Source organism: Microtus pennsylvanicus, chromosome 21 (genome assembly GCF_037038515.1).
Source record: "Microtus pennsylvanicus isolate mMicPen1 chromosome 21, mMicPen1.hap1, whole genome shotgun sequence".
In the NCBI taxonomy this organism is placed as follows: Eukaryota; Metazoa; Chordata; class Mammalia; order Rodentia; family Cricetidae; genus Microtus; species Microtus pennsylvanicus.
This window is the reverse complement of record NC_134599.1, coordinates 17,519,069-17,543,873: the sequence shown is the minus strand read 5'-3', so window position 1 is coordinate 17,543,873 and position 24,805 is coordinate 17,519,069. Positions and strand designations below refer to the sequence as shown.

General features: G+C 41.5%; 1 protein-coding gene across 2 annotated transcripts in view; it reads right to left on the bottom strand.

The window, feature by feature from the left end:
* Positions 1 to 10,281: 10,281 nt before the first annotated feature.
* Positions 10,282 to 24,805, bottom strand: part of Hadhb (hydroxyacyl-CoA dehydrogenase trifunctional multienzyme complex subunit beta) — a 36,628-nt gene continuing 22,104 nt past the window's right edge. For both annotated transcript variants that reach the window (XM_075955085.1, XM_075955084.1), the window contains exons 8-16: positions 23,009 to 23,196; positions 21,716 to 21,896; positions 19,787 to 19,908; positions 16,781 to 16,860; positions 16,650 to 16,697; positions 15,245 to 15,332; positions 14,857 to 14,931; positions 14,090 to 14,254; positions 10,282 to 10,799 (exon numbers count right to left, since the gene is read on the bottom strand). In XM_075955085.1, the coding sequence (XP_075811200.1) occupies positions 10,764 to 10,799; positions 14,090 to 14,254; positions 14,857 to 14,931; positions 15,245 to 15,332; positions 16,650 to 16,697; positions 16,781 to 16,860; positions 19,787 to 19,908; positions 21,716 to 21,896; positions 23,009 to 23,196 (983 nt within the window). In that variant the 3' untranslated portion in view covers positions 10,282 to 10,763. The remainder of the gene's footprint in view (positions 10,800 to 14,089; positions 14,255 to 14,856; positions 14,932 to 15,244; positions 15,333 to 16,649; positions 16,698 to 16,780; positions 16,861 to 19,786; positions 19,909 to 21,715; positions 21,897 to 23,008; positions 23,197 to 24,805) is intronic.

The window sequence follows — 24,805 nt, the reverse complement described above, 5'->3', positions numbered from 1 at the left end:
GGTTAGGATGGTCTACAAAGTGAGATCCAAGACATCCAGAGCTACCCAGAGAAACCCTGTCTCAAAAACCAATCCCAATCAAACCAAATGAACACAGAAAAATGCCCTGTATTCTTTCTTTCCTTGTTCTGTTTCTCATTTTCTGTGTTTATGGGTGTTTTGTCTGCATGTATGTCTGTGTACCACATTCGCACAGTGCCTAAGAGGCCAGAAGAGGGTGTCAGATCCCCTAGAGTTACCCATAGCTATGAGCCATCTTGAGAGGGCTGGGAATTGAACCCAGGTCTCTAGAAGAGCAGCCAGAGCTCTTGGTGGAAGAGCACTCTCCAGTCTTTGTTTGCATCCTTTAAGATTTAGGAAAAGGTAAAGTCCTTCTATCTTTAACCTAAAAAATAAAAAAAAATCAATAATCAATATAAAATAAATGTATCAGGGTAGTATGTATGGAAACAAAGAGGCACATTTGAATGACACTGGAAAGGGATGGATTAAGGCAGGACAGAAGAGTAAGATGCAAGAAGACGGGACAATAAAGCATCTGGCCAAGGCAGGCAGTGGTGCACACGCTTTTAATTCCAGCACTCGGGAGGCAGAGGCAGACAGATCACTGTGAGTGTGACTGGTCTACAGAGCGAGTTCCAGGACAGGCTCCAAAGCTACAGAGAAACTCTGTTTTGAAAAACAACAACAACAAAAAAGACCTCTAACTAAATTAACAATGGGAAAGGGAGTGACAGGCTTTTGAGAAAATATATAAGAGCAATAAAAAATTTCTGATGAGTCAGTCTTCCTAATTTACATGATCTATGGATTTTTTTTATAAAATGGGATGAAAACATTGACTGTTAAAATAAAACTGGAGAGTCAACGGGATGGCTCAGCAAATAAAAGTGCTTGCCATTCGAGCCTGATGACCGAATTTGGTCATCAGAACCCACAAATGGCGGCAGGAGAAAACGGGCTCTCCGAAGTCATGCTCGGACCTCCACTTGAGTGACGTGAGTGCCCGTGCCCACCCCCACCCACATGCAAACAAATAAATAAATGTAACCAAAAATCTTGAGATAGAAATTCCACTAGTACACTCTCCCTTTAGAAGCAGAGGAGACTCCCTTCCTGAGTGTGCTTTGGGGGACAGGAGTTCGTTTTCCTTCCCAAGTGAACGCACATACTCAATGCACAGTAGAGCAAGTACATGAATTTGACTCTCACCATTAAAAACAAACAAACAAAAAACTCCATAAAGGAAGTCTCCAGAGACAAATAAAAGAAAATACATTTTGAAACAATTCTGTTTCTTTTTTTTTTTTTTTTTTTTTTTTGGTTTTTCGAGACAGGGTTTCTCTGTGGTTTTGGAGCCTGTCCTGGAACTAGCTCTGTAGACCAGGCTGGCCTCGAACTCACAGAGATCCACCTGCCTCTGCCTCCCGAGTGCCAGTATTAAAGGCGTGTGCCACCACTGCCCGGCTTATATGGGTCCCTTGGGTCTCTCAGGTCTCTCTCTCTCTCCCTGTATGTGTGTGTGTAGTGTGTATATGTGTCTCTCCCTCTTTCACTTTTTGTTCTTGGACAAGGTTTCTCTGTGTAACCCTGGCTGTCCTAGAACTTGCTCTATAGATTAGGTTAGCCTTTATTTTATTTATTTGTTTGTTTGTTTGTTTGTTTATCTTTGAGTCAGGGTTTTGCTGTAGCTTTGGAGCCTGTCCTGTAAACTAACTCTTGTAGTCCAGGCTGGTCTCGAACTCACAGAGATCCGCCTGCCTCTGCCTCCAGAGTGCTGGAATTAAAGGCATGAGTCACACTCACCTGACGAGGCTGGTCTTGAACTCAGAGATCCACCTGCCCATCAACACCCAGCTTAGGACTTTTCAATGAAGAAGAATCATTGTTTGGGGGCCTGGGAGGGTGTTGGAATGGATGACTCACATCCTGGCAGTGGTGCTGTCTTAGGGGAATGTATCGTTAAAGAGAAGAGTGGGGGCCACCACGCAGCTCCCAAGTAAATCACTCACACAGAGGCTTATTCTTATGTATAAATGCTTGGCCTTAGTTTTGCCTGTTTATAGCCAACTTTTCTTTTCTTTTTTCTTTTTTTTTTTTTGGTTTTTCGAGACAGGGTTTCTCTGTGGCTTTGGAGCCTGTCCTGGAACTAGCTCTGTAGACCAGGCTGGTCTCGAACTCACAGAGATCCGCCTGCCTCTGCCTCCCGAGTGCTGGGATTAAAGGCGTGCGCCGCCATATATAGCCAACTTTTCTTAAATTATCCCGTCTACCCTTTACCTCTGGCCTGTTTGTTTTTTCTTACGTCTGTATCTCATACTTTTACTCTTACTCTGTGGCTGGCTCCTGGTGTACTCTTTTTTCTTTTCTTGCTCCTTCCTCTTCTCCTCCCAGATTTCTCCTATTCACTCTCTCTGCCTGCTAGCCCCGCCTATCCTTTCTCCTGCCTTGCTATTGGCCATTCAGCTCTTTATTAAACCATCAGGTGTTTTGGACAGGAAAAGAATCAGAGTTAAACAAATGCAGCATAAAAAAAAGCAATACAGGGGCTGGAGAGATGGCTCAGTGGTTAAGAGCACTGACTGCTCTTCCAGAGGACCCGGGTTCAATTCCCAGCACCCACATGGCAGCTCACAACTGTCTGTAACTCTAAGATCTGACACTTCACACCAATGCACATGAAATAAAGTTATTTAAAAAAAAAGTAATACATCTTTACATCATTAAACAAATGTTTCACAGCGTAAACAAAAGTAACAGACCTTAAAGTAAAATTCTACAAGAGAAGAGGCTCTTAGATTTGTGGCCAGTATCTGGAGCTGCACTGGATGACGTCCTTTTCCCTTCTGTATAGGGATGGTCAGATCAAACAACTGATTACCAAAGCAGAACACCAGATGACACTTTAAAACTTCCTCAGCTGCCATCTTGAGGCAGCAAGAGTATAACTTTCAGGCCAGCCTGGGCTATGTAGTGAGTCCCCCCTCCCCAGGCCACCCTGGGCTATAAGGTGGTTAGATTTCCTCAGCAACCACACTTCCTTATTTGTCCAGTATATATTTAAATATGTAAACAATTCTGAACTTTTCTAAAGAAATCAGTTCTAATACAAAATGACAAATTTCTGGGGGGCTGGAGAGATGGCTCAGTGGTTAAGAGCATTGCCTGCTCTTCCAAAGGTCCTGAGTTCAATTCCCGGCCACCACATGGTGGCTCACAACCATCTGTAATGAGGTCTGGTGCCCTTTTCTGGCCTGCAGACATGCACACAGACAGAATATTGTATACATAATAAATAAATAAATATATTTTAAAAAAAAACAAAATGACAAATTTCAGTTCAGTACAAGGAGTAAGTCCAGAGAGCTGATCATGTAAGAACTATAGTTGATAATAATGTACTTATTGGTATTGTACGCACACACACACACACACACACACACACACACACACACACACACGCCATGTGAGAACTATACTTGATAATAATGTATTTATTGGTACTGTAAACACACACATACATACACACACACAAGCCATGTGAGAACTATACTTGATAATAATGTATTTATTGGAACTGTACATTGCTATGGTAAAAGTAAAATGCTGCGGATCCTCAGGTGGCTGCAGAGGGCAGTGGGCCATGAGACCACGCCCGCAGGTCCCCAAAGTGGCAGCAGGCAGTAGTAGGCAGTGGGTCCTGAGAGCAGTCAGTTCCAGGCAGGGACGGCATGGTTCCCCAAGTGGCTGCACTGGAACACTAGTCCCAGGCAGGGAGCCACGTGGTGGATGAGAGACCTCGACGGGGCATCCAGTTCCACGAGGAGACTGATGGGCACGAAGGCAGCTGGTCTCAGGAATAGGCATGCCATGCAGAGTGAGGTTGGATATTTATTTAGGGGGAAAGGGGAGAAGGAGAGAAGAGGGGAGAAGAGGAGAGAGAGAGAGAGAGAGAGAGAGAGAGAGAGAGAGAGAGAGAGAGCCAGAAAAGGAAAGACTCAGGCTGGAAGCTGAGATCAGCTTGCCTAGGCAGACAGGGGAGGGAGTGGGCGTGGCTCATCTTTTTAAGGAACAGGACAGATCATTATATTCCCATCTCATTTTTATAATAAGAAAGCGGGAGGTTAGGCACCACAGGTAAAAGTAATTGGGGCAGCTGATTCTCAAGACTGCTTCCTGCTTATTTGTGGGCATTGCCTTGGAGGAGGAACCTGGAAAGCTGGGTGCTGGTCACATCCTGGCATAGCTGGTCTGTTTGCAGCCTGTCATGGCCTCTTTAGCTATGAATCGTTTTGAATATTTGTGTTTTCCAATGGTCACTTTGGGGTCACGACCCCACAGGTTGAGAACTATTGCCTTGGAGGCTATGTGATTTGCAGATATTATCTCCACAGTCTTTTCCCTCTTGATTGTAACTTTTGATGCAGAGAAATCCAAATTTTTCTCATTGCTCATACTTTTGTGTTATATCTAAGAAATTATTGCCAAACCCAGTGTCATCTGACCCTATCCATGCCGATTTTAATTTTGGTTGCCCCTTCCTTGCCTAGCTGAAGATCCTGCCCAGGGCAACAGGCACAGGAAGTGAACTGTACCCCAGCCATGGATTTTAAACACGACGTAGCTGTGGACCAGGCTGGCCTTGAACTCACAGAGCTCTGCCTATCTCAGGTGCTGTGCTGAAAGGGTGTGCCACAAGGCCCAGCTTGTTTGTTTGTTTAAACTGTTAACTCCAGACACCATTCAGATTTCACCAGTTTTTCTATTAATGCCCCCACTCCTTTTCTGTCCCAGAATCTAATCCGTGTTGTTACTGTTTCTTTATTCTCCTCTTTCCAGTGACTGCTTCTCATGACATTTGCAGTTTTTTGTTTTTGGAGACAGGGTTTCTCTGTGTAGCTTTGAACGCTGTCCTGGAACTTGTAGACCAGGGTGGCTTCTAACACAGAGATTCGCCTGCTTCTGTCTCCCAAGTGCTGGGATTAGCACCACCACCGCCCGGCTAACCTTGATGGTTCTTAAGGACTAGTCAAGTACTTTTTAGAATTTCCCTTAATTTTAGTTTGCCTCGTGTTTTCTTATGCGTTGACTAATTTTGAGGGTCTGAGGATCTTGGGTCAAGCTGGTGTTCACCCTTTCTCCACTGTAAGGTTATCTCTCCTCACTTCCCATACACTACTCATCTGGGTCACAAAGCCCAGTCAAGGGGGAGGGGCTTGTTTCAACTTCCATGTATTATTTTTCTGTAAAACAAGGAAACAAAAATCTTACCTTTTCTTTATTTTATAAATTACCTTTTAACTCATCTGTAGGCATCTTAGAAATCAGCTCTGTTTATAAACTTTCCTATCAGTTGACGAGAGCTATTTAGTGCCCCTTTATCTGAAGAGCAATGCTGCTGTCAGCGACCTGGAATCAGGAGCGTGTTCTTCAGGGCAGACTCCTAAGAGAATGTGGAGTTACAGACTTTGTTCCATATTCAAATGCACCAGACGTCAGGCTCTTTTTCCAAAATTCCTATCAAACTGTATTATCACAATCTGCACTGAGCTGACAAAGCTCAGTTCCAGTACTCACGTGATGGCTCACAACCCTCCAATTCTGGTGTGAAGCTACATCTCTGGCCCCCAGGGGCACTTGCACTTACATGGACATACCCACAGGCTAAAACATACATATACACACAATTAAAAATAAACCTTAAAAAATAAGCTTTTGCTGGCTGGTGGTAGCTCATGACTTTAATCCCAGCACTTGTGAGGCAGAGGCAGGCAGATCTCTGGGAGTACGAGGCCAGCCAAGTCTACGGAGTAAGTTCCAGGACAGTCAAGGCTACACAGAGAAACCCTGTCTTCAAAAACAAAACAAAATAAAAACCTTGCCGGTTGGTGGTGGCTCATGCCTTTACTCCCAGCACTTGGGAGGTCTAAGCAGTTCTTAGTCAGTTTGGTCTATGTAATGAGTTCCAGGTCAGCTAGACCTACATATTGAGACTCTGCCTTTAAAAAAAAAAAGTTCTGTTTTACATCTTCAGCGATACTTACTCAATACTTAGTATTCTCAGTCTGGTTGACTTTTGTCAGCCTGGCAGGTATAAAGTAAAATATAAATATGGTTTTAGGTTTTCTCTGAATCCTAGTTTCACATTTACGTATCATTTGTATATCATCTGAAAAAAATCTTCTGGCTCTATAGCCATTCTTTATATGGCTTGGAATCTTTTTTTTTTTTTAAAGTTTTTTTGAGACAGGGTATCTCGGTAGCTTTAGAGCCTGTCCTGGAACTACCACTTGTAGGCCAGGCTGTCCTTGAACTCACAGAGACTGCCTGCCTCTGCCTCCTGAGTGCTGGGATTAAAGGTCTGCACCACCACTGCCCAGCAAACTTGAAATCTTTGAAAAATCTGTCCACTATAGTTTTATTTGTGGCTTATCTCTCAGAGCATTCTAAGCACTTGGAAACAAAATTTTTTATTTCAACACAGGTAAAATTGAATTTTCAATTAGATTTTTCATGGGTGGATGAACATACATGTCGTGGTGCACATGTGGAGGTCAGTCGGCTTAGTGATAGGTATCCTTACCCAATGAGCTATCTTACCAGCCCAATATTGGCAAATTTATACAACTAACTTTCTTTTTTCTCTTCAAGACAGGGTTTCTCTGTGTAGCCTTGGAGCTTGTCCTGAAACAATCTGTAGATCAGGCTGACCTCAAACTCACAGAAGCAGAGATCTGCCTGCTTCTACCTCCCAAGTGCTGGGACTAAAGGCTCACACCAATATTTCTTGGCCAAATTTACAGAAATTTAATGGCTAGTATTTTAAACGCCTTCCCCAATAAATTCCCTTCTCCCTTCAATCTAAGATCACGGTGAAATTACTTTCCTAAATTTTATGAAAATATTATTCCACCTATTTATCTTAATCTGGACTTTTTGGTGTTATATGTACATAATGGGTCAAGGGGTACATGTGCCAAGAACATGCGTGTAAGCCCAATGTTGTGGAGACTGAGGAAAGATCACAACTTATGCTCTATTGTAAGACCTAGTCAGTCTCAAAACCTCAATGAAGTATATAGCTTTTAGATGTATGAATGATTGCTGTGGTGGTCTGAATAAGAATGGACCCCACAGGCTCATGTTTGAATACTGTGTCCCCAGTTTGTGGAACTATGTAGGAAGGATTAGGCGGTGTGGCCTTGTTGGAGGCATGTCACTGGTGGTGGGCTCTGAGGTTTCAAAAGCCCACACCAGGCCCAGTCTCTCTCTGCCTATGGGTCAGGTTGTAAGCTCCCAGCTACTGCTTCAGCTTCATGCCTGCCTGCCAGCTGACATACGCCTTGCCTTGCTGATCACGGACCAACGCTCAGAAATTGTAAGCAAGCCCCCAATGAAATGCTTTTTTCTGTAAGTTGCCCTGATCATCGTGTTTTTTCACAGCAATAGAACAGCAACTAAGACAATTACCTCGTATTTTAAAAAAGAAACAGTGGCAGCATAATATTAGTGCTTACATATTTGTTCTGATTACTGTAAAACTTATTAGCTTGGTCATTAGGAAATGTATTAGTTAGCTTTTTTATATATGGCACACCTGTAAAAATACCTTGTTTTATTTCTACTGATGGGTTTTTTACTTTTTTATTACATTTACTTATTTATTCTGTGGGTGTCTGCATACACGCACACATTTCATGGCACACGTGTACAGGTCAAAGGCCAGTTTATGTTTTCTCCTTCCACCATCTGGGTATAATCCTTTTGTACACTGTGAAGATTTGTCACTGAGATTGGTTTAATGAAAAGCTGATTGGCTGGTAGCCAGGCAGGAAGTATAGGCAGGATAACCAAACTAAGGATGCTAGGATGAAGAAGGGAGGAGTCAGAGGAGTCACCAGCCAGATGGAGAACAAGTAGGACACAAAATGGGATAGAAGTAAAAGTCACGTGACAGAATGAAGATTAATAAAAATTGGGTTAATTTAAGCTGTAAGAGTTAGTAATAAGCCTGCGTTATTGGCCAAGCATTTAAAATTCATATTAAATCTTCATGTTAGTTACTTGGGACTGACGGGTGGTCTCATGGGTCCCAGAGATCAAACTCAGGTTTTCAGCTTGGTGGCAAGCACCTTTACCTGCTGAGCCACGTGGCCAGTTCATGGAAGTGCTTTAGATGAATGCCATTTTCCCCAACTCTTTTATTTTTTATGATTCATTTTATGTGCATTGGTGTGAAGGTGTCAGATCCCCTGGAACTGGATTTTCAGACAGTTGTGAGCTGCCATGTGGGTGCTGGGAATTGAACCCGGGTCCTCTGGAAGAGCAGTCAGTGCTCTTAACCACTGAGCCATTTCTCCAGTCCCTATTTTCCCCAACTCAAGAGCTTTTCTGACTCCCAAAGTTAACTTTCATTCATTAACTATTATATTTAAATAACTCTGGGAAAATTAAAGCATTTCTAAAGTGTGGTTAGTGGTACTGCTGGTTCTGTATCAACCTGACACAAGCTAAAGTCATAGAGAGGAAGGAGCCTCAGTTGAGGAAAGCCTCCATGAGAGCCAGCTGTAAGGCATTTTCTCAATTAGTGATTTATGGGGGAAGGCCCAGCTCATTGTGGGGGGTGCCATCCCTGGGCTGGTGGTCCTGGGTTCTATGAGAAAACAGGCTGAGCAAGCCATGGGGAGTGAGCCAGTAAGCAGCACCCTCCATAGCCTCTGCATGCCCTGTTCAAGTTTTTGTCCTGACTTCCTTCAATATGAAGAGCAATATGGCAGTATAAGCCAAATAAACCCTTTCCTCCCTAACTTGCTTTTGGTTAGTGTTTCATCACAGCAATAGAAACCTCAACTAAGACAACTGCCATTGCTTCCTTAAGTCTAGGATTCCTCCAAAGCATTCCTGGACACTACAGGAATACTGGGAAGTCCTTTTACCTTCTCCCTCTGATGGGCTGAGGGAGTCCACTTCTACAGCATAAAGTGTGGTAAACACAAGCAAAATAGACGAGCGCAGCATTACATCAGCTAGCTTCCCATGAAAAATTACTCACTGCTATTTCTAGCAATGCTTTCTTTTTCTTCTTTTCTTTCTTATTTATTTTTTTCTGAGATAGGGTTTCTGTATGTAGCTCTGGCTGTCCTGGAACTCATTATGTAGACCAAGTTGGCCATAAATTTAAAGGATCTGCCTGCCCCTGCTTCCCAAGAGCTGGGACTAAAGGTGTGCAACTCCTCTACCCCCAGCTAGGTTTTCTTTTCTTATTGACCAGAGACCAAGTGATAAGGATTCTGTCATTTTTGGGAAAAGGTCACTAAATATTAAAACACAAATGTCACTGATAAAAATTTAGATCAGACATCTAAAAATAAATTTGGACTCAGAAGTGGTATTTCATTTGTGTTTTAATAAATAAAGCTTGCCTGAAGATCAGAGGGCAAAGCAGACACACTAGTCAGCCATACAGGTCAGGCAGTGGTGGCACACACCTTTAATCCCAGCATTAGAGAGGCATATAAAGTGGGAGGAGACAGGTATCAGGCTCAGTCTTCAGTTTGAGGATTTGTGGAGACAGGATCTTGCCCATTTCGGTCTGAGACAGAGGTAAGAGCCAATGGCTAGCTGCTTTGCTTTTCTGATCTTTAGCTTGAACCCCAATATCTGTCTCTAGGTATTTATTCATGCAACACAGAAGAAACTTAAAAAACAAATATATATCACTCACACTATGGGCTGGGGCTGAAGTTCAGTGGTGGAGTACTTGCCTAATATTCATGAGACCCTGACTTTTAATTCCTAGCACCACACAAAATCCCATAATACATACATACATACATACAATGTTTTAATTTACCAAGAAAACTCTTAAGTACCTTTCAGAGGTCAACACTTTGTTCCTTGCCTAAAAGCCCCTGGATCTTTCAGACAGCAACTTCCATACATTTGAGCAACATTTAAATGTCCACAACTGAAGCTATGACCTTTTCAGAATAACATACATGTGATTTGTGCAGCACAGCTGTCAAGAGTCTCTGATAGCCATGTTTTTACACATGACACCAACCCTGACAAACAGGATCGTCTCCAAGGCTATCAATTTGCTTCAATTAAGCAATAGGAGAAGCATATTATTATAAGGCAGGATATTACTTACAGTCAGTCCTGGTGGTTTCACAATCGACTGAAATAGTTGTAAGTTCTAAATGAGTAATTAAAGGCAAAAGGTGCCTGTAAGTCAAAAAGACCATCTTCTCCCACTAAAAAAGAGACTACAAACAGTCCTCTAATACAGTTCTACTTTATTAGGGTTAGCCAAAATGGTATTTATATATCCAAGCATTTCAGTTTTCAGAGATGTTTAGATTATTATTTTTTTCCATAGTAAGTTAATTTAGGCACATAGGTTTGTATTTTAGAAAAAAATAATTACCTTTATGACACAGACAGGAACAGGAGGAATCTGCAAATGTTACAAAGATGATCCCAAACCTCAGCTAACCTCTCTCTAAGCTGCTGCCGTTAGTCTTTGTGACAAAAGACAACGAGAACTGTGTACACATCTGTGATAGCCTGGAACTTAGAGAGCAGAAGCTGTGGTCATCGGAAAGCTTGGAATACTGGCAAGACTTGATTGCAAAGTATTTAAGAAGGCCACAAATGTTCCTAAGAAGAGCTAGGACTACAGGTGTCACTCGGTAGTGCATTGAAATGGCATTGCCCAGTGCGAGTGCTGCACAGAAATCAGGTCACCTCCTCTACAGCAATCATTTCGGATAAGCTTCCACAATCATAGCATGACCCTGTAGACAGAAAAAAAGTCCAGTCAAAGTAATGAAAGCAATGAAAAGTGACAAATCCATCCAGTATGGAGGCAAGCGAACAGTGTACACAAACACTTTCAGCTACTGTGTGATCCTTCTGAGCCCCCATTTCCTCTATAAAATGGAGCTCATGGTGCCTAGTTTAGAACGACTTTATAAACATTTTTAACTCAGAACACATTATATAGACACGCATGTATTTATATATACACAACTGGCTATTCTCATATAAACACACGGATACATATATGCAGCAGACTCAGTGTAATATAGAGTGTAAGTCCTAATAAGTGTAATAAATGGTTGCTTTTATTTTAGTTTCTGTGCTTCTGGGGATTGATCCAGGGTCTCAGGCATGCTAGGCAAGCATTCTACCACTGGGCCACATCTTCAACCCAAGCAGGATTTGAAAGATTAAGTGACTCAGTCAGACCATAAGTTACAGTTAAGTAAGACCAGATCTGAAAACAGGTGTGAGGATTCTGAGGCCTGGGCTCTCAGCTCTTCACTATTCTCTGGCTAAGAAGATGAACCGAACGTACGTAAGGGTAGGAAGAAAAGACAATGTCCCTTCTCCAACACTCTGCACAGCTCTGGGTACTAGTTGTGACCCAAGTCAAACCTAAACAGCTAGGATTTCCAATCTGATAAACAGTTGTCCTTATCGCTGGACTGCCATCAAACCAGTAAACAGCCTAATGCCCAGCTTCTAGGTTCAACTCCCTTAAATAAGTATTAAGAAACTATTATTTACAAGGCACCAAGTTCAATACTATGTAAGTTTAAGGTTCTGATACAAGATCTTCATCTGGAATTTAGCATATATATTGGTTCAAAACCTTGACAATGTATAAGCAAACAAAAAAAAAAAAGTGGAGATTGGAAGGTTTGACTGACCTGAGGGCTATCCAAAGGATTTACAGGAGACAGAACACTTATAATGCACTATCTTCATGTTCCAACACGATCGATCAGTGGTTATCAGCTAGGAGAGGTGCCTCCCACTCTCTCCAGAAGATATCTGGCAATGTCTGGAGGTATTTCTACTTGTTTCAACTATGTGCCTACATACAGGCCAGGGTAGGATTGGGAAGAATTTGTTGCAATTGGAATCTCATGGGTGGAGGCATCTTAACAGTACAGCACACAGCCCACAGAATTAACTGGTCCAGAACATTAACAATGCCAAAGATGAAAAACACTGCTCTAGGGCTAGAGAGGTGGCTTTAGTGGTAAGATTACTGCCTGCTATTCCAGAAGACTGGAGTTAAATTCTCAGCACCCACATGGCAGCTCACATCTGTCTGTAACTCCAGTTCACACTCACACAGACATACATGTAAACAACACATCAATAAACATAAAATAAAAATAAGTTATTTTAAAAAAAGAAGAAAAAATCTTGCTCTTCTCTAGATTCACAATAGTGATCTTCTTAAAAAATTTTGGTTTTTCTTTTCTTTTTTTTTTTTTTTTTGGTGGTTTGTTTTTCAAGACAGGATTTCTCTGTATAGCTTTGGTGCCTGTCCTGGAACTTGCTCTGTAACCAGGCTGAACTCAAACTCACAGAGATCCGCCTGCCTCTGCCTTCCGAGTGCTGGAATTAAAGGGGTGCGCCACCATTGCCCAGCTACAGTGAATTTTGCTCTAATTTCCTAATCATGTGGTGTCACTCTATTGGCTCAATGAAACAATTAGTGGCAAGTTTAAAACTTCTAAAAGAAAGACACTGAACATTCTTCTTCAGTCATCCACAAAATCACCTAATGTTATTTAAATTCTGTGGGATAGAGAGAACAATTGCACCTGAAAGGAAGGGAGGGAATCTCTGTGGACTACATGCAACACACAGTCTCTCTGTGAGGGAGCAGGCAGAGAGAAGCAGGCTCCTGCCTAAACATGCAAAGTTTCAGTTAGGGGAGTCACACAAATGGTAAGACATTTCTGAGTTAGGGACTATCCCCAGTAGAGCAGTCTAGTATGTGTGGAGACCTAGGTTTCATCTCTACTATCACCAAAAAGCTCCAGGCTATAAAGCAACAAATGCTTCAACATTTTTTTTTTTTTGAGACAGGGTTTCTCTGTGTAGTCCTGGCAGTCCTAGAACTCACTCTGTAGACCTGGGTGGCCACCAACTCACAGAGATCCACCTGCCTCTGCCTCTTGAGTGCTGAGATTAAAGGCGTGTGTCGCCATACCCGGCTCAACTTATAAGTAGAATAAATAACCTTTCTTCCTCCAAAGTCTCTAGGAGAAAGCTGTCTATAAAGTCTTTGAAATGATTTTTTTTGTGGGGTATAGAGTTTATTTAGTAGGTTATGGAATGGAAGGGAAGGGGGTAAGGGGAAAAGAGAGAGGCAGGGGGAGAGAGAGGAGGCAGTCTGAAATGATTTTATACTTTGAGAAATCAGGTATATTTAGGGTGGTATGGCTACAAGATAGGATTTTATGCTCTTCTATAGCTTATTTGTCTTGATTGTAAAAGTGTCTATAATATGCAAGAAAAAAAATCTGTTTATATCAGAATAGAAAAAAAAAGACTACATGCTAGTAAACGTGGTGGCCTTAATCACAATACTCAGGAGGTAGAGGCAGGCAATCTCTGAGTTTGAGGTCAGTCTGGCCAACAAAACAAGTTCCAGGACTACACAGAGAAACCCTGTCTTAAAAAAAAAAAACAATAAAAGCCCACAGTTAGTTTTCCTTCTGGATTTTATTCCCAGTGTAATGTTATAGTATGTAGAATGCTGGCTCAATAATGGAGTGAAGTAGACAGGAAAACATCTACCAAAACAATAAAACCCTTGGTTGAACAGCAGCCAAATGTCTACAGATAGTTAAGGCCTCTGTTCTTGAGGAGGGTGGTTTTGTTGTGGCAGTGCTGAGGCTGAACCCAGGACTTCAAACACGTGAGACAAGCACGTCATGCCTGGGTGAACAGCCACAGACACTGCCTCCCCAGAGTTTACAGATAAGGTGTTGTGATCATTAGGTAAATGAATAAAAGTGTATTGTTAAAGAAAAAATACATTGGGATGCTTTTAACATTAGTGCCTGGCAAAGAAATTATAAACTATTTTTTCTGTATATTTTTATATTTTACATAGTTTCCATTATGATAACTTATTAATTTTATAAACAAGAAAACACTTTAAAAAAGAACAGCTTGGATTTAAAGAGCATTTTCCTTTGAAATATCAGAATTAAAATCAATAGTCTTCCTATCTCCCAAAAGAAAACTGTTGTTGTCTGTCACTGCGGTGACGTACCTGTCCTCCAGCTGCACAGGCAGCCACTAAAGCATACTGGCCTCCATCCTTCCTCAGTCTGTTGGCGGCTGCCATGACCAACCGACAGCCAGTGGCTCCAAAAGGGTGTCCCAGAGACAGTGATCCACCCCAGATATTAAACTTCTCCAGAGGAGGTGCTCCAACCTGGCTCCCACAAAAACAAACACCAGTTTAAAAGCAATTTTACTTAAGATCAATCAAATCAGGTTCTTCCTAAGAGAAGCAGGCAACCCAGAGGAAAGTAAACAACACTGACCACCTTACAAACCAGTGTATGACCTAGGAATGAGACCAGCAGAAGCTTATGTGGGATTCACCTCTGTATGCTGTGATTATATTTCATTTCCATTGGTTAATACAGAAGCTGCTTTTGGCCGATGGCTTAACAGAGTAAAGTTAGGTAGAAAATCCAAACAGAAATGTAGAGAGAGAGAGTAGGCAGAGTCAAAGAGACGCCATGGAGCCGCCGAAGGAGACAGACGCCCCAGAACCTTGGCAGTAAACCACGAGTCTTATGGTAAAATATAAAATAATAGAAATGGACTAATAATATGTAAGAGCTAGCTAGAAATATGCTTAAGATATTGACCAAGCAGTGTTGTACTTAAGTAATACAGTTTCTGTGTGATTATTTCGGGTCTGAGGGGCCAGGAAACGAGCAAGCAGCCTTCGCCTACAGAAGACAACATAAAGGCTTACTGTTTTTACTGGGAAATTCAAGCATATATTCTTTATTAGAAACTTACCTTGGTTTTCCTACCCATGTAGTTTTGTGCAAACCAGTCAGAATCCATGGCTTTAAAGTTAGCCAAAATCTGACCCTAGGAGGAAAATAATTCACGATTTTGTTATCAATGCTCTTCTGGGCTTTATCTAAGACACAGACATGTAACTTTAAGCAAATCTTTGTATCAGTTCTCAGTGAAAGTGTCTTAAAGAAATAATTTAACACCTCTTAAGAGGTCTCTAAGAAACATCCTCAAGGGTATATTTTCAACACAAGTGTGACCCTATTTTCTGACGTAGCCTCCCTTCAAAAAAGTCAAGTCTGAAATACAAAGCCCCACTCCTTACAAGCATGAGTTTCATTTTTAATGATTTATACATTTCAGATGTGTCTTATAAACAACTTACTGAGAAGGCTTCATGAAATTCGAAAGCATCAATATCGTTCATGGTTAATCCTGCCTTTTCTAGAACTTTTGGAGTAGCATATGTTGGTCTGAAAAAGAAAGCAAACAAAAGGTAGTAGCCCAAAACTTTTCAGTTTAACTTAAGCATTTCTTCGTATACTCCAAATTGAGTTTTATACTCACTCATTGGTTCTATTATACGAATACTAATTAAGTGTTGAGGATACAAAAAGATATGCCTTTCATCTTTACCATACTATAGAACTGGAAAAACAGATAGATAATCAGCAGGCAAACAGTGAAGGGTAAGTTAAAACTAAAGAAAAAAGGAACAGCATTGAAAGGGGCAAGGCAGGGAAGGACTTGCCTAACTTTAAGGTTACAATGAAGCCAGTGGAAAAAGGAGTGCAGTATGAATTCTAATTGGTCTTAATAATAAAAACTTGGAGTCAGCCATCAGGAAGTGAAAGATAAAGGATTAAAGAAAAAGAGCAACCAGCCACTAGAGCTCTTACCTCTACTGATGCTCAGAGCAAAGGGGCGATCCTGTCCTTAGACTGCTTCCTCAGACTGCCTTCTCAGACTGACTACCCTGAGCTCCTGTCTCCTCCCATATTCAGCCATATCCCTTCCTGTCTCCTAGTGCTGGGATTAAAGGTATGTGAATTCCAAGTACTGGGAATAAAGGTGAGTCACTACTGCTTGGCTCTGTTTCTCTTTTAGACTAGATCAATTCCATGTAGCCCAGAGAGATCCATCTGCCTCTGTCTCCCGAATTCTGGGATTAAAGGTGTGTGCCACCACTGCCTGGCTTCTATGGCTACCTAGTGTGGCTAGCTCTGCACTCTGATCTTCAAGCAAGCTTTATTTATTAGATCATAGACAAAATATCACCACAAATGAGAGATAACCAGAGGCATTTATGAAAGATCCTGTGGGATAGGGATGAGGCTCAGTGCTGGGAGTGCTTGGTTTCAATACCCCAAAACACATAAACATACACACACACACACACCCCACAGGGTGGAAGTGTTGTCTAATTATATAGCACAGTGAATAGTGACATGAAAATAAAATACTTAACATACTTTGAAACCTGTGTAAAAACGTGAGCAATTTGCCTTTAATCCCAGCACTCGGGAGGCAGAGGCAGGCAGATCTCTGTGAGTTCGAGCCAGCCTGGTCTACAAGGGCTAGTTCCAGGACAGGAACCAAAAAGCTACGGAGAAACCCTGTCTCGAAAAATACAAAAAAGAAAAAAGAAAAAAACCGTGAGCAATTGATCCCTGGGTCCCACGTGGTGAGAGGAGAAAATTATACTCCACCACCCTCCATACACTAAATAAATGTAATAAAAATTCAAATACTTTTTATTGAAATCCAGAGAGATATTCACTACTACTTACCCAAGTAAAAGCTGATCTTTTGGATCCTGGGACACATACATAAAATCCCTAGACAATAAAAAAACAGAAAGGATTAGCTCCAGTAATAAAATAAAGAAATCACAGGCAATTCACCAGAATATTTACTTTACCTCAAATATGCCTTTGGCTTATAACCCATGGCCAGAGCTTTCTCCTCTGACATGATGAGCATCGCAGAAGCGCCATCAGTCTGAAATAGGAACAGAACAATGATGTCATCTGGAGGTCTCCCGGCAGTCACCTCCTAAGTCTGTTCCTGAGTCCACTAACAGATCTATACGGAATCTATATAACAAATTCACTTTACTGTATCCACTATTAAGTCACAATCAAGCAAACACACTGAGCCACTCTGGGAGAACAATGGTAGCAGACATTGTTCATAAGGTATCATAATTTGTCAAAATACATTGGGAGAGGCAACTTTAGAAATAAGAACCTATAGGTTTTTGTTTAGAGCACAGGAAAATTTTTTTATGGATTAGAACAATATTTTATTTACTCCAATTATTTATTTTTTACATTTTCTGTGCTGTTTCTTTGTTGCCTCCTGCCCACAACTTTGAGATTTTATTCTAGAGGCAAAACATCGAGAGAAGACACAGGTGGGCAAGTGAGAACATTAAAACCATGGTTTTAGAAAACTTTGAACACATCTCATATATTTTTATCCCAAATAATAATCAAGACGTTACAGGACAAAAAGGTACTTTTGGGGGGCTGGAGAGATGGCTCAGAGGTTAAGAGCACTGGCTGCTCTTCCAGAGGTTCTGAGTTTGATTCCCAGCAACCACATGATGGCTCACAACCATCTGTAATGAGATCTGGTGCCCTCTTCTGGCCTGCAGACAGAACACTGCATAAACAGTAGAAAAAGAAGGAAAGGAAGGAAGGAAAGAAGGAAGGAAGGAAGGAAGGAAGGAAGGAGGGAGGGAGGGAGGGAGGGAGGGAGGGAGGGGAGAGGGGGGGGAGAGAGAGAGAGAGAGAGAGAGAGAGAGAGAGAGAGAGAGAGAGAAAGAAACACTTCTGGAGTTTGTTTTTAAAAAGCCCTTTACCATTATTTCAATAAGGAAAGAATGGTCAGGTAGTGGAGGTCACACCTTTAATCCCAGCACTCAGGAGGCAGAGGCTTATCTCTGTGAGTTCAAGGCCAGCCAGGGCTACACAGAGAAACACTGTCTCAAACAGAAAAAAAAAAAGAAAGAAAGAACGAGAAAGAGAGAGAGAGGAAAGAAGAAAGGAAGGAAGAAAGAACGTCCTCCACAATTCAAAAGAAAATGAAACCAGTCCATTTAATATGCAAAAATCAAGACAAGTTCTGTCACATTCAATTATACATCCCTTTTAAAAACTCTGCAATCCTAAAAAGAGCATGTAGCCACCAGTAGGGTAGCCATAAAGTCTGAGAACACAAGTGACTATACATAAAAAAATGGTTTATGGGGATTGGAGAAATGGCTCAGCAGTTAAGAGCACTTCCAGAGGACCCAGGTTCAATTCCCAGCACCCACATGGTGGTTTACAACTGTCTTTAACTCCAGTTCCAAGGGATCTGATACCTTCATTAGTATACCTTCATACCAATGCAAATAAAATTAATTTAAATAAATTATAAAAATGGGCAGTGGTGACACATGCCTTTAATCTCAGCACTTGGGAGACAGGCAGATCTCTGAGAGTTCGAGGGCAGCCTGGTCTATAAGAACTAGTTCCAGGACAGCTAGGGTTGTTACACAGAGAAACTATCTTGAAAAGACAAAAAACAAGCAAACAAAAAAATGGTTTATGGATACTACAATAGTGTGGTCACTGCTGAGTGTGGTGGTAGTAATTGGTTAGCTATACTGTCAAAGAAACATTGAGGCTGGAGAGACAGACAGCTCAGGGGTTAAAAGAACTTGTTCTTCCAGAGGAGCCAGTTCTGGTTTCCAGTCTCCACACAGCACCGAAGAACAATCTGTAACTCCAGTTCCAGAAGAGCCAATGTCTCTTCTGGCCTCTATGTGCACTGTGCATACATGGTGCACAGACACACACCAAATCCACTTAGTACTTCTTTTGAGAAGCCACTCTGACATCCTCAGTGGCTAATGTACAGCCACCATAGTACTTCACTGTATCACAACTGTCCTTTCCATTCCCACTGCCCAGCATAAGCAATACAAGTTTGATAAATGGTCAAGGGCATAAGAAGAACAGCTTCTTTTTTTCTCATAGCCAGAACCTGGAAACAACCTAAATGCCCCTCGATCAAAGAATGGATAAGAAAAATGTGGTACATTTACACAAAGGAGAAAAAAAAATAACAGCAGCTTGAATTTTGCAGGAAAATGGATGGAGCTAGAAAACATTATTTTGAGTGAGGTAACCCAGAAAGAAAATTACCACATGTACTCACTCATAGGTGGTTTCTAAACATAAAGCAAAGAAAGCCAGCCTACAAACCAGAATCCCAGAGAACTTAGACAACAATGGGGACACTAGAGAGACTTACATAGATGTAATCTACATGGGAAGTAGAAAGTAGAAAAAGACAAGGCCTCCTGAGTAAACTGGGAGCATGGGGACCTTGGAGGAGGATTGAAGGGGAAGAGGAGAGGCAGGGAGAGGAGCAGAGAAAAATGTAGAGCTCAATAAATATCAATTTTAAAAAAAGAATAGCTTCTGTATCAGTACAGTGAGAGATCTAAGTCCTTAAAACTATTATTTTCAACTTGGTGTTCAAACATGGTACATGCCTGTAATTCCAGCACCAGGGAGGTTGAGGCAGGATTGTAACTTTGAGGCCAACCTAGGTTACATAAGGAAATCTTATCTTCAAAGCAAAACTTTATTTGTTGGATTTTTGAGACAGGGTCTTGCATACCAAGGCTAGCTGTAAATTCTTGATCCTTCAGCTTCTATATTCTGAATGCTGGGGTTACAGGTTTGTATTATCACACTCAGTTTGTGGTCTGTTCAGTTTTTTTTTTTGAAATGATTTTCCTTTAACATTTTCTTTCACAGTGAATAGCTTTGTTTTAAGCCTCCAATAACACACAAGCAAATTTGTTGTAAACTCTTCTATTGAGAACACAGAAAAGCCTCTATTAAACACAAATAGCATTGACAATTACCAGGAAAGAAGAATTTGCAGCTGTCACTGTGCCATAGGGTTTGATGAACGCAGGTTTTAGTTTGGCCATTTGCTCCAATGAGGAAGGTCGGATCCCATTATCTTTCATAACTGTGTCCTTTCCTATAACGACAATAATTTTTTAACTCTAAGAAACTGTAAGCATTATTTATCTTCTCTATAGCAATATGCTTTAAAAATGATAAGAACAGGGGGGCTGGAAAGATGGCTCAATGGTTAGCACTTGCTGTTCTTTTAGTACCTAGCACCCACATTGGGCAACTCACAACTGCCTATGACTCCAGCTCCAGGGGAACCAATGACCTCTTCTGGCCTCTAAAGAATCCACATGCATGTTCATATATTCACACAAAAACACATACATGTTACTAAAAACCTAACAAATGGAATGTAAATATTATCTGTCAACTATGAAGAAAGCCTTTCTATTCTTTCTAGTTCTAGGGATTAACCCCCACCCCACTGGGCTTTGACTGTCCTGAGGCAAGCACTACTACTGAGCTACACATCCTAATCTTTAAAAGAAAGTCTTCTCTGATTACCAAGTCGAGATTACACACACAGAGATGAGAAAAGAGAGAGATACTCCAGGAGTAGCACTTATAAAAATTTAAAGTTGGGTATGGTAGCATGTACAGGCAATCCTACCACTTAGGAGGTAGAGGCAGAGGAGATCAGGAGTTCAAGGCCAGACTCAGTAACATAATATGAGCCCAACCAGGTCTATATGAGACTTTGTTTTAAAAATAACAAAAATACCTTTCTTTTTTCTTTTCTTTTTGTTTTTTTTTTTTTGGGGGGGGGGTTCCGCAATAGGGTTTTTCTGTGTGGCCCCGACTGTCCTGAAACTTGCTTTGTAGACCCGTGTAGACCAGGCTGTCCTCTGACTCACAGAGATGCACCTGCCTTTGCTTCCGGAGCAAAAATCTTTTTAAAGCTTACCTGTGTTACCACATAAATCTAAAATTGAGTCTATGTTTAAGAATAAAAGCTGAGCTGGGGGGTTGGAGAGATGACTCAGAGGTTAAGAGCATTGCCTGTTCTTCCAAAGGTCCTAAGTTCAATTCCCAGCAACCACTTGGTGGCTCACAACCACCTGTAATGGGGTCTGGTGCCCTCTTCTGGCCTGCAGGCATACACACAGACAGAATATTGTATACACAATAAATAAATAAATAAATAAATAAATAAATAAATAAATAAATATTTTTTTTAAAAAAAAGCTGAGCTGGGTGGTGGTGGCGAACACCTTTAATCCCAGCACTTGGGAAGCAGAGGCTGGTGGATCTTTGTGAGTTAGAGGCCAGCCTGGTCTAAAGAGAGAGTTCCAGGACTGGCTCCATAGCCACTGAGAAACCCTGTCTTGAAAAACAAAAATGGAAAAAGAATAAAAGCTGAGTAGTTTGGAAACAATTATTTACTTATTAAAAAGTAAATTAATCATACCACCAGGGAGGCTAAAAGCAGGCCTCTCTGTGAGCTCAAGGCTTCCAGGGTCACATGCTAAGACCCTGTCTTTAAGAAGTTATCACTTAAGGTTTTTAGTATAGGGATGAAGAGATGATTGAGCATCATTAAGAGCACTTACTGCTCTTGCAGATGATCCAGATTTGTTCCCAGCACCCAGATCAGTTGGCTCACAATCACCTGTAACCTTGGTTCCAGGGGCTCTGACGCCCTGGACACCTGCATGTACATGATGAACATACAAACACTAAGGTATACACATAAAACGAAAGATAAAAATAAAGAAATCCCAGCACTCGGGAGGCAGAGGCAGGAGGATCTCTGTGAGTTCGAGACCAGCCTGGTCTACAAGAGCTAGTTCCAGGACAGGCTCCAAAACCACAGAGAAACCCTGTCTCGAAAAAAAAAAAAATAAAGAAATCCTTTAAGTCTCACCATTTACCTGGTACTTTGAAGGGTACAATATCAGAAAGATGCCCTTCATCCTGTGCCTTTTTGGCCAGACTATGAGAACGCAGTGCATATTCATCCTGTTCCATTCGAGAAACAGCAAAAGCAGCAGCCAGTCGGTCTGCAGAGTGGCCCATGGTCTCGTTAGTGGAGAACTCAGCCACTGCAGGGAGCTAGCAAAGGGGACATTGAGAACAGTTATAGTCAGTTACAGTTATGTAAGATTACTCAGTGTTATTTAGAAAAGCTGAAATCTATTTATTGGCTGGATTTAGGGACACATGCCTCTAATCCGGGAGGTTGAGGCAAGGGGATTTTGATTTTGTTTTTTTGTTTGTTTGTTTGTTTGTTTTGTTTTTTCGAGACAGAGTTTCTCTGTAGCTCTTGGAGCCTGTCCTGGAACTAGATCTTGTAGACCAGTATGGCCTCGTACTCATACAGATCCACCTGCCTCTGCTTCCCCAGTGCTGGGATTAAAGGCGTGTGCCACCATCACCCAGCTCGCAAGGGGATTTTTAATTTGAGGGTAGCTCAGCAAGACCCTAGCTCAAAAAAAAAAAAAAAAGCGAAAGAGGGAATAAAAGATCCCAGAAATCTCTTTGTGAGCAAACATATTTCTAAAGAGGGCTAACAGACACATTTCTGGAGCTAGTCTGATTATGTAAATCATGCTGGTCTTGAACTTACATAGATTCACTTGTCTCTGTCTCTAAAGTGCTAAGATTAAGGGTATGTGCTATCATGCCCAGGTTACAAATTCAATTTTTTTTTTTCTGTTTCTCGAGACAGGGTTTCTCTGTAGCTTTGGAGCCTGTCCTGGAACTAGCTCTTACAAACCAGGCTGGCTTCAAACTCACAGAGATCCACCTGCCTCTGCCTCCCAAGTGCTGGGATTAAAGGCATGTGCCACCACTGTCCGGCACAAATTCAATTTTTTAATAATTTATTTATTTGTTTTTATTATTTTATGTGCATTGGTGTTTTGCCTGCATGTATGTCCGTGTGTGTGTGTGTCACATCTTGGAGTTACAGACAGTTGTGAGCTGCCATGTGGGTTTGAATCTGAGTCCTCTGGAACTCAGTGCTCTTTAACCGATAAGCCATTTCTCCAGTCTCTACAAATTCAATTTTTGTAACTACTCCCACCCCCATCTTGACCAAATACACTGCCCTGTAATCATGAGAATATATATAGCCATTAGAGTATGTGTTATATCTAACAGTAATCTAGCCTCAGGATGTTCTGGAAACTCGTCTTTATTTATATTAAATCCAAAAGTCTTACCTCAGGTGATAGAAAATTCAACCTGAATTTAGAGAGTAAGGACAGGCGCTGGCCCAGAGTCTTGGCTTTATTGAGATCAAGCATCATTTTCCTCATTTTTCTTGAATGACGAATAGGGACATCAGACATTAACTCAACACCACCAGCCACAACAACATCACACTGGCCAGAAGCTATCAGACCAACAGCTACAAGATACAAAGGATATGTGCATGAACAACTTTGTAGGAATAACAAACCACTGAAATATAAGCTTCTTGATTAAAAAGTTCTATAAAGGCCGGGCGGTGGTGGCGCACGCCTTTAATCCCAGCACTCGGGAGGCAGAGGCAGGCGGATCTCTGTGAGTTCGAGACCAGCCTGGTCTACAAGAGCTAGTTCCAGGACAGGCTCCAAAACCACAGAGAAACCCTGTCTCGAAAAAACCAAAAAAAAAAAAAAAAAAAAAAAGTTCTATAAATGAGGACAAGCGAGATGGCTCAACAGGCAGCCTGAGGAACTCAGCTCCATCCCTATAGTCTATATGGCAGAAGGAGAGAACCAATTTCCACAAGTTATCCTTTGACCTCTACACATGCATCATGACATGCATACATGCAAAATAAATACATGAAAATTTTTTGTAACAGTTATCAGTTTTATATAATAATAATCAGTTTTTAACTTTTCCTTCCTTCCTTTTTTTTTTTCTTCTGGACACAGGATCCTGGAACGCACTATGTAGACCAGGCTGGCTTCTAAACCTCAAACTCACAGAGATCCATCTGCTTCTGCCTCCTTACTGCAGCCACTACACTTGACTAGTTTTTACTTTTCTCCTTTCCTTTCCTTCTCTTTTTTCCTTCCTTCCTTTTTTTGTTTTTTGAGAAAGGAACTTCCTGTGTAGACCTGGATGTCCTGGATCTCACTCCGTAGAAGAGGTTGCCCTCAAACTCAAGAGATCTAACTGCCTCTGCCTCCCGAGTGCTGGGATTACAAGTGTGTGCCGCCACCACCCAGTCTGACATCAACTTTTAAATAAATTGATATTCTTTTAATTTATTTATTTTATTCTGTGTGTATGTGTGTTTTGCCTGCATATATGCATGTACACCACCTCTGTTTCTAGTGCTCACAGAGGCCAAGAGGGCATCAGATCTCCTGGAACTGGAGTTAATAGCTGTGAATTGCCATGTGGGTGCTGGGAATCATACCCTGGCCCTCTGGAAGAACAGCCAGTGCTGAGCCATCTCTCCAGCCCAACTCAAACAACATTCTAAACCTAAACATCTTCTATATTTTATATGCTCCCAGCCTAAGTTTTCAGAAAGGTTTCTTCCACACTCCACCCCCTCCCCATGCAGAGAATATTAATTTCTACTACATGAGGTATCTGACTTCTCAGATCTAGGTTTTCCTGTATGGCAACTGGCATGCAATATTTTGTTGCACCCTGCTCAGTAGAGAAGCCCCCAACTACTGCTTCTGGCATCATTCCTCGCCATCCATGAACTGACCGGTCTAATCTGGCCTTGATATTATTGTAACATTAAATATTAAGCCTCTCAAGTTTCCTGTCTTTAGAAGTAGCCATTTGACATCCCACAATTTTAGGAAGATTGTTAGAAGCTAAAATATCATATAGATTGCCAAGAATGTGGGTACCAAGTGAAGAAAAAAAATGAAAACATTTTTGCATGTGTGAATGTGTGCTCACAGGTGTTAGGGCACATATGGTGAAGTGTGTGTGTGTGTGTACATGTGTGTACAAGCCAGAGGCTGGTATCTGGTCTTCAACTGTGTTCATCTTGTATATTG